Genomic DNA, 8,892 nt, shown 5'->3' with positions numbered 1-8,892 from the left:
GCGTTGTCGTATGTACTTAAAAAGTGATGTTGTAGATGGTGTTGTAGAAAGTCATATCAAAGACAACGCTTTAAAAGCGTTGTGGTTGGTCAAAAAGACAACGCTTTTTAAGCGTTGTCTTTTCGTTCTTAAAAAGCGTTGTTATAGATGCTGTTGTAAAAATGCACATATCAAAGACAACGCTTTAAAAGCGTTGTGGTTGGTCTCAAAGACATTGTTTTTTAAGCGTTGTCTTTTATTACTTAAAAACGTTGTCTTTTTAAATTTATAAAAAATAGTGTTTTTCTTAATTAAATAGCAAAAATTATAAAAATTACTCAAAATTTACATATAATTGAATATCCACAACCACAATCATTTTTATAATAAGACTATTTAACAAATAAATAAAACTTTATATTATACAAACAAAATGTATACATATTGATCCACAAATTAAATTTGTATCATACAAGTTATCCTTAACTTCATGACAATAATTTTTCAAACACACAAGTTTTACAAAACCTCATCATTGACTAACCGCTGTTTTAAAATTCACTCGTGAAATCGCTAAACCTAGAACAAGATCCAATAGTAGACTAGTAGTGGCAGAAGGAAGAATGAAGTTAAAACTGTCAATTTGGTAATGGATCTTTTCCGTCCGCAATGTGCTATAAGCCAACCCATTTCACCCATGTGAACATACGTCCGATTCTGAAAGGCAAGCCGTAGTCTTTGGTAATGGCTGGTTCCCTTTTTGCTGCCTCTGGTTCAGACCAAACATATACTCCACGTTCTTGACGGCTCCCAGGAACAGTGTTGTCAAGAATAAATGCAACAATAAATGCAATCACCATGTGAAATGAAAACAAAGTATTCAGAACATAGTTCACCTGAAATTGTCACACATATCAGTAATCAGATCTATTCTAACTTCAAACTCCAGAAAGATCCTATGAACTAGATTATCTATCACTGATTTGTCAAAGGGAATATATTCAAGAGTATAATTATGTGGGCATCATACCCCACGTAACTTCTAAGTGCTAACTTGATATTTCAAGTCTAAACACTAATATAAGGTCACATGGGTAATAATCAGCACAAACATTGTAGGAGAAGAAGAAGACATACCCCTCGAGAACTTGTATGAATAGGTCCATGAGATGCAACAGCATATGGTTGGAAGTAACTTGGAACGGATGAATTTGAAGATGGAATAAGTCCATATTGCTGGAAGTAGGCAGGTACTGATAATGAGAGAAACAATGAGAGGCCAATTATGATATTATTCCTGGAGCTTCCAGTCTCGCTGTATCGCAGGTTTGACAAGCCCAGAGCAGCAATCATGGCCCACATACAGCAAAGAAGACCAGCCACCATGACATCTGGGATAGAAGCTATAAATCCTCCTATTTTCCCTGATCAAAAATTGGGATGGCAACAATTGCTAGATAACAGGAAGAAAAAAAAAGTAACAAGAATTCTTTCTTTTGATGTATAGCGAGGAGAAATAGCATTGGTGCTTACCAACAAAAGATAACAGAATGAGAATGACAGCACCGAGCTCAATAGCTCTCCGACTACCCATTTTAGTTGTAGCAATAGTGTGAATATTCTCAGTGAGAGTGGTTGAAGCGACTCCTGTGCCCCAAAGTGCAGCCAAGACACTAGAGATGAACCAATATTAAATGACATACATTCATCATCCGAAGAGTCATTCATGAATCCTCCAATATTCATGCTCCAGATGACCATACATTAGATTATAAGTCCAATTAATTTGATTGCAAGGTTGTAAACAGTCCTTGAGGGCTATTGATAGTGATTCCAGTACGTCTTGGAAAATAATGGAACAAACCTATGAAACGACTATCAAGGGATTCACTTCAACTTTCCTAAACCAAAGAAGAAACAGATGGATTACAAAAGAAAACAATTTGCACCATCAAACTGAAACTTATAATAAGCCTTAATAAATTAATGAAAAAAGAATTGTTTAGAAGTTCACTGAGAAACATATGAAAATACAACAAATGCAACTGCAAAAAAAAAAAAAAAAAACTAGTATCCAATTAACTTTTTTTTATACTTTCAGATCAAAAGGTCAAATTTATATACTTTGGTTCATGTTCAAGCAAGAGGATAACAATCTCATCGACAGTTAGTATTTCCTTTTAATATAGAACACTAAAAAGAAGGAATATCAATGATGAAACAAACCTGAAAATGCGAGCTACTGAGGCAGTGAGCAATCTGCTTGAACAAGGTAATCATGCAGCGTTGGAACTCTGTCGTGAGCATCAAAGACCAAATATTACCAAATATTAAGATCACTGACAAACCAAATAATACCTTATTTTTAACAGCTATCTAGAGGATCTGGCTTTTTGACTTGAAGCTGGTTCAAAGAAGACAAATCAAATATACAAATACTAAGATGAAAGCATAATGAAGTAGTTAACTTTTTCTACTTTACCTGATTATAAGATCTACAGCTTCTTGCTCAGTATTTTGCTGCACGAGTAATTATTAGAAAAATAAACCCAATAGTGGAACAAAAGCTAGATAAAGAAACTAGATAATTTACACTGACAGAACTTTACAGAATAACATATAATACAGTGCTTTGTACTTGCATATTAATCCAGAAAACATCCTTTCACCTAAGTGACAATTTTTCCAAAACATCATCATTCACTAAAAATTTTCACAAGTTTTTAAACTTCAGTGACAACTTTTCTTTGGGGTCAACTGCTTAAGGTCGATCTGGTAACTATGCACTGCATCAAAAAAATTGGCATTAACTATGATTCCACCAAAAAAAATCACCATTCCATGAACTTAAATCTAAATAGAATTATGGCAACTATCATTCCATACCTATTCATAAATATGATCTTGTATGCACTCCGCCAACTCGGACCGAACCTCATCAATTTGTTCACGAGAGTACCCTATTTTTGTGAACTGTGAGCATACACAATTTATGTTAATGGAAAAAATAATCAACACTGATCACTTTGCAATTTTAAATAGTTTATGTCAAATAATTTGAGATAAGCTAAATAATGTTACTATTGATTGCAGCGAATCTCTCTCAATAGTCTCAACTTCTTCAATAATTTCTCTCATAAATCGCATCACAAAAAAACCACATTGTTTCGCATCCGGTTGTTGAGGAGCCTATATATAGTAATTAGAGTCAAATTGTTAATGAAAATTATACACATTACAATATATGTTAAACAAAAGTACACATACCTTAACTACTTCCCACTTAACATTTTTCCTACCTTTCCTTCCCTTGGTTGAATTAAACAATTTTAAGTGAGGAATATAACATATTAATATTGTCCACAAATTCATCCTCATAGGTAAATTGTTTACACACTTATATTCAAAAGCAAAAATTCAGCAATTAAATATCTTCTTTAGATTGCCACATTTTGCACATGGGCAAGATATTCCCATATTCGGATCATTAGTATTTTCCATTGCAAATTGCAAGAAAGACTCAACTCCATTCTCATATTCACGTGATAGTCTATCCTTTGACATCCAATCTTTGTCCATTCTTTATAACTAATCAATCAACAATGAGCTAATACCTAAAAATATTAACACAAACAATAGTGTGAAACTATAACAAAATATTTAAACAATTAATCAAAATTGTATTTCTACCTAAAAATTTTTGACCATACAGGTTTCTCATCCAAATGCAATCCCAATAGCAAATTTCTCACTTGGGGAGATAACCTAGTTATCTATATTATCCATATGTACATGTTTGTTAGAGTCTACGTATAGGTAGTTAGGTACTTTTGCCTTGGTATAAATTGTAGAGTCATATAATATTGGAGCATTCACCAAAACATATTCTCTATTGAAACATGTTAACCTTTAGTTGAAAAATGAAACCATTCCAGGAAAATGCTTGAATTATAACTTATAATAAGCAACTTTGTTTCTTTAGCACTTGAGAATCTGCAACTTCCTCAAAGGGACATCAACATAAGCAACTCAATGCAATAGTGCATGATGTATTAAATCATACTTAAGCCATTAAGCTCTTAGAAGGCAAGTGACATAAATATAACAATAGTAGTTGATATAAATTCAACAAACTGAGTAGGCACAAGTCACTGCCCAGAATTAAGATGAGATAATGCAGAACACAAGTTTTAGATACAATAAAAATGAGAGATATTCTCTGCGCATTAAGGGTACACAATAAAAATAATAGTAGAATAACACTAGAGATTGATTAATTTCAAGCTACACATTATACCTGACGACAAAGAAAGGCTGGAATGTGAATAATATCTGCAACTTGGCCAACAGCTTCACACTGAATTTGAGAAAAAAGGATAGCATGTTATATGCTTCATGCTATTTTTAAGGATTAATACCTACTGCCAAAGTCTATAGCTAAACGTTTAAAAATTCCAGATTAAATCATAAGAAAATACAATCAGGGGAGGGGGAAAATTGATGCAGTATGAATCCGGCAAAATGGCTAGTTCGGAAAATAATCAAAAATAAACAAAATCTTATTCTAGAGGGATGGAAGAAATTTTACCTTTCTTTCTTCCGTTCCTCCTACTCTCGAATCTGCTCTGCGAGGAAGGAACTAAGATCGAAGGGTTCAGAGGAGTTGAGGAGCCGTGAGAAGATTAGGAAGGGTAAGCTGACTTTGATTGAGGAGATGGGGAAATGCGAGATTAGGGATCTCGACTTGGAGGAGTTGGGCCGGCGTGAGGAGTTTTGCGTGAGGAGTTTGGGTCGAGATTAGGGTTCAGAGGAGATCACGCGGCAAGGAGAGGAGAAGGCGCTCGTGGAGAGGAGAAGGCGCTCGTGGAGAGGAGTGGAGAGGAGAAGGCGCTCGTGGAGAGGAGTGGAGAGGAGAAGGCGCTCGTGGAGAGGAGAAGGAGAGGAGAAGGCACTCGTGGAGAGGAGTGGAGAGGAGAACTCGTGGAGAGGAGTGGTGAGGAGAAGGCGTGCGCGCGTTGAGGGTTTAGAGTTTAGCAAAGCGAGGGCTGCGAATTTATTTTAAGTGAGTTTAGGGGAAACATACACAACACTTTAAAAAACGTTTTTTAAAAAAATGTTGTCTTTGACCATAAACAACAACACTAAAGACAACACTTCATTAAAAACCGTTGTCTTTAGTAAAAAGTAAATACCATAGACAACGCTTTTCACTAAAAGCGTTGTAAAACAAAGAACGACAACGTTTTTATTAAAAAGCGTTGTCTATTGGGTGTTGTTGAATGCAAAAATTCTTGTAGTGCACGACCGATCCCTGCCTTCTTCTCTTCGCAATACCATCTCCTGATCGGTCTGAAGACCGATCAGATTGAACTCAGTGTGCTACTGAGTGTTTCCTGATCGGTCTACAGACCGATCAGATTGCACTCAGTGTGCTACTGAGTGTTTCCTGATCGGTCTACAGACCGATCAGATTACACTCAGTGTGCTACTGAGTGATCCATGGAAACTTAGTTTCACTGGATCGGTCTGTCGACCGATCCACTGTCTTATGTGTCACTGGATCGGTCTGCCGACCGATCCAATGTACCATGGAATCATTCTGACCTAATCCGGAGAACAAACTACCGAGCCCTCTCCGACTTCGTCCGGTCCAGAGAACGAGCTACTGAACCCTCTCTGACCTAGTTCGGAGAACGAGCTACCGAGCCCTCTCCGACTTCGTCAGGTCCAGAGAACGAGCTACCGAGCCCTCTCTGACCTAGTCCGGAGAACGAGCTACCGAGCCCTCTCCGACTTCGTCCGGTCCAGAGAACGAGCTACCGAGCCCTCTCTGACCTAGTTCGGAGAACGAGCTACCGAGCCCTCTCCGACTTCGTCAGGTCCAGAGAACGAGCTATCGAGCCCTCTCTGACCTAGTCCGGAGAACGAGCTACCGAGCCCTCTTCGACTTCGCGTGCCAAGTTTCCAACTTGGACTTTTCCCTTACACTTGATCAACCTTGATCATTAATCAAACCGAGTTTAATTAACATCTGATACAAACTTAAATCCGTGTCAACATCAAAACAACAGCCAGGTCAGACTGTATCAACAGATATAAGGCTTTATATAAGAGGCTACAATAGGGACCGAGAGGAGGAATTGGTTATTGTCTCCCGATGAACTTGAGCTTCCCGTGTTCGCCCCGAATACCCAACTCAAGTTCATCAATAATAACTCATACCACTAAAGAGCTATCATTGAACTACCGCACCAATCCCAAATTACATTTTGGACTCATTCTTATCATGAGTCTGTTAGTCTCCCTGTGTTTAAGATATCGAATGCCCATTAATTAAATGAGTTACTGGCACTCACATAATTAACTTCTAGCTCCAAGAGTAGTACCACTCAACCTTATTGTCATGTCGGATTAAGTCCACCTGTAGGGTTTACATGACAATCCTAATGAGCTCCTCCATCATCAACCTAGATCACTAGGACACAATTTCCTTCTATAATTAACAACACACACTATAAATAATATTATTTCCCAACTTATCGGGCCTATTGATTTATCGAGCTAAATCTCACCCACTGATAAATTAAAGAAATAAATACTAAATATATGTGCTTGTTATTATATCGAGATTAAGAGCACACACTTCCATAATAATAGAGGTCTTGTTTTTTATGCAGTCAGTATAAAAAGAAACTACCTCAAATGGTCTTGCTCAATACACTCAGAGTGGACTAGTGTAATTTTATAGTCAAGATAAACTAATATCAAATTACACTACGACTATTCCAATGGTTTGTTTCTATCCATCTTAGTCGTGAGCTACTACTATTTATAACTTATAAGAAACTGATAACACGATCTTCTGTACGTGACACTACACACCATGTTATCTACAATATAAATTAATTGAGTAACTATACTTAGCATATAAATGTAGACATTTGACCAATGCGATTCTTTATTTCAAAATAAATGTTTACAAAAAGCTAGGTTTTAGTATGCACTTTAACAATCTCCCACTTATACTAAAAGACTATGCTGTCATAAACGTTGCCATACATCTGATCCCTATCCCCTTAACATGCTGATCAAAAGCTTTCTCCAAAAGGACCTTAGTGAAAGGATTTTCCAGGTTATCTGCTGATGTAATCTTGGCGACAACAACTTCTCCTCGCTTTACGATGTCTCGTATCAGGTGGTACTTGTGCTCAATGTGTTTACTCGCCTTATGGGCTCGTGGTTCCTTCGAGTTTGCTACTGCACCACTATTATCACAATAAATTGTGATGATTTTGCGCAAACCAGGAATCACATCTAAGTCCATCAAAAATTTCCTAAGTCATACAGCTTCTTTGGCTGCCTCAGAGGCTGCCACATACTTAGCTTCCATGGTTGAGTTTGAAACGCATTTCTGCTTAACACTCCTCCATGTTATGGCTCCACCTCCTAAAGTAAACACAGAGCCTGATGTAGACTTACTATTGTCCCTATCTGATTGGAAGTCAGAATCCGTGTAACCGACAGGGAGCAAATCATCTGCTTGGTAAACCAGTATATAATCTCTAGTCCTTCTCAGGTACTTTAATATATACTTTACGACAGTCCAATGTCCATGTCCTGGATTACTTTGATATCTGCTAACCATGCCCACGACAAAATAGATATCCGGTCTCGTGCATAACATAGCATACATTAGGCTTCCTATAGCTGAAGCATAAGGAACTACCTTCATTTCTTCTATCTCTTTTGATGTCTTCGGAGACATCTCTTTAGATAAAGATACTCCATGCCTAAAAGGTAGAATGTTGGATCGAAAGCGCTAGAGGGGGGGGGGGGTGAATAGCGCTCGTGGCTCTCACTTTTCGTTTCGGATTCGTAAAACACTCGAGAAGTAGCAACGAAAATAAATAAAAGACAGACACACAAAAGACTCCAAGATTTACTTCATTCGGAGCCTGTGACGACTCCTACTCCAAGACCCGCGATCGTTGATTATTTTCTGTGGGCAACAACTATAAGTTCGTAAATCTTTAAAAACAGGTGAATACAAATATAAGCTTTAAAAGAAAAGTTATACCGACAAACAACAAAAGATGAAAGTGATTGTCGATTGTCGGAGCAGCAGAGTGTAGTCGAAGGTTTCGGAGTAGCACACCAGATCACAAGTTCTTCTGTTCGAGTTCGATGATCCTGACTACTTCTCGAGGCTCCTTTTTATAGGCTCTGTGATGCTGATCCAGATCCCCAAGTCTCGGGATCAGGATTGACCCGAGGCGGATCGGTCGACCGATCCCTGCATTCGGTCGACCGATCAGACGATCTCCTCCTATCCGATCCGCCCGATCCGCTCGCTCCGCTTCGATCTGGTCAAGACTCATCCGGGGTTTGGTCGACCGATAAACAGGTTCGGTCGACCGATCAGCTGCTCTGAATCAGTCCAGCCGGCCTGATCCAGTCGACACCCCACCTTGTTTCAGTCGATTGATCCCAAAGTTCGATCGACCGATCCCAAGGTTCGGTTGACTGATCCCCTTGTCGAGCTGGTCCAATCTCTGGAAAACTGATCTGCTGGCTTGGGGGTTTAGTCAACCGATCCTCGGTTTGGTCGACCGATCACAGCCGATTCCAACCCTGCACAAATATGTTAGTTTCATGCAAAACAGAGTTAGAATACAACAGAAACTATATAAGATAAGTCTGACAGTTTTCAGACAGTCCGGTTCTAACTTCGGATTACCGACCGGAAACCCTAGGTCAAACTGACGCCTACTGTTCCCTCTTTAGGGGAACGTGTCCTCACCTACTCCCCTCAGGAGAGATTACCTGATGCCAGTCCGGTCCTCCAAATAGACTGGACTTTCTGCCTAGGGTTACCTCCCCCTAGGACCTAGGGTTACCACCCCCTAGGGTTTT

The 8,892-nt window shown here is 38.6% G+C and overlaps 1 protein-coding gene across 1 annotated transcript; it reads right to left on the bottom strand.

Annotated features, from left to right (window-relative positions):
• Positions 1 to 513: 513 nt before the first annotated feature.
• On the bottom strand, positions 514 to 1,666 carry LOC122029236 (nucleobase-ascorbate transporter 12-like; the record flags this gene model as incomplete). Its single annotated transcript, XM_042588176.1, has 3 exons — positions 514 to 875; positions 1,117 to 1,403; positions 1,513 to 1,666. Coding segments are annotated over 3 exons (663 nt in total), but the record flags the coding sequence as incomplete, so codon positions are not given.
• Between the last annotated feature and the right edge of the window lie 7,226 nt (positions 1,667 to 8,892).

This window comes from Zingiber officinale, chromosome 10B, assembly GCF_018446385.1.
Source record: "Zingiber officinale cultivar Zhangliang chromosome 10B, Zo_v1.1, whole genome shotgun sequence".
NCBI classification, from domain to species: Eukaryota; Viridiplantae; Streptophyta; class Magnoliopsida; order Zingiberales; family Zingiberaceae; genus Zingiber; species Zingiber officinale.
The sequence above is the reverse complement of the archived record's forward strand: the minus strand, read 5'-3'. Positions and strand labels throughout refer to the sequence as shown.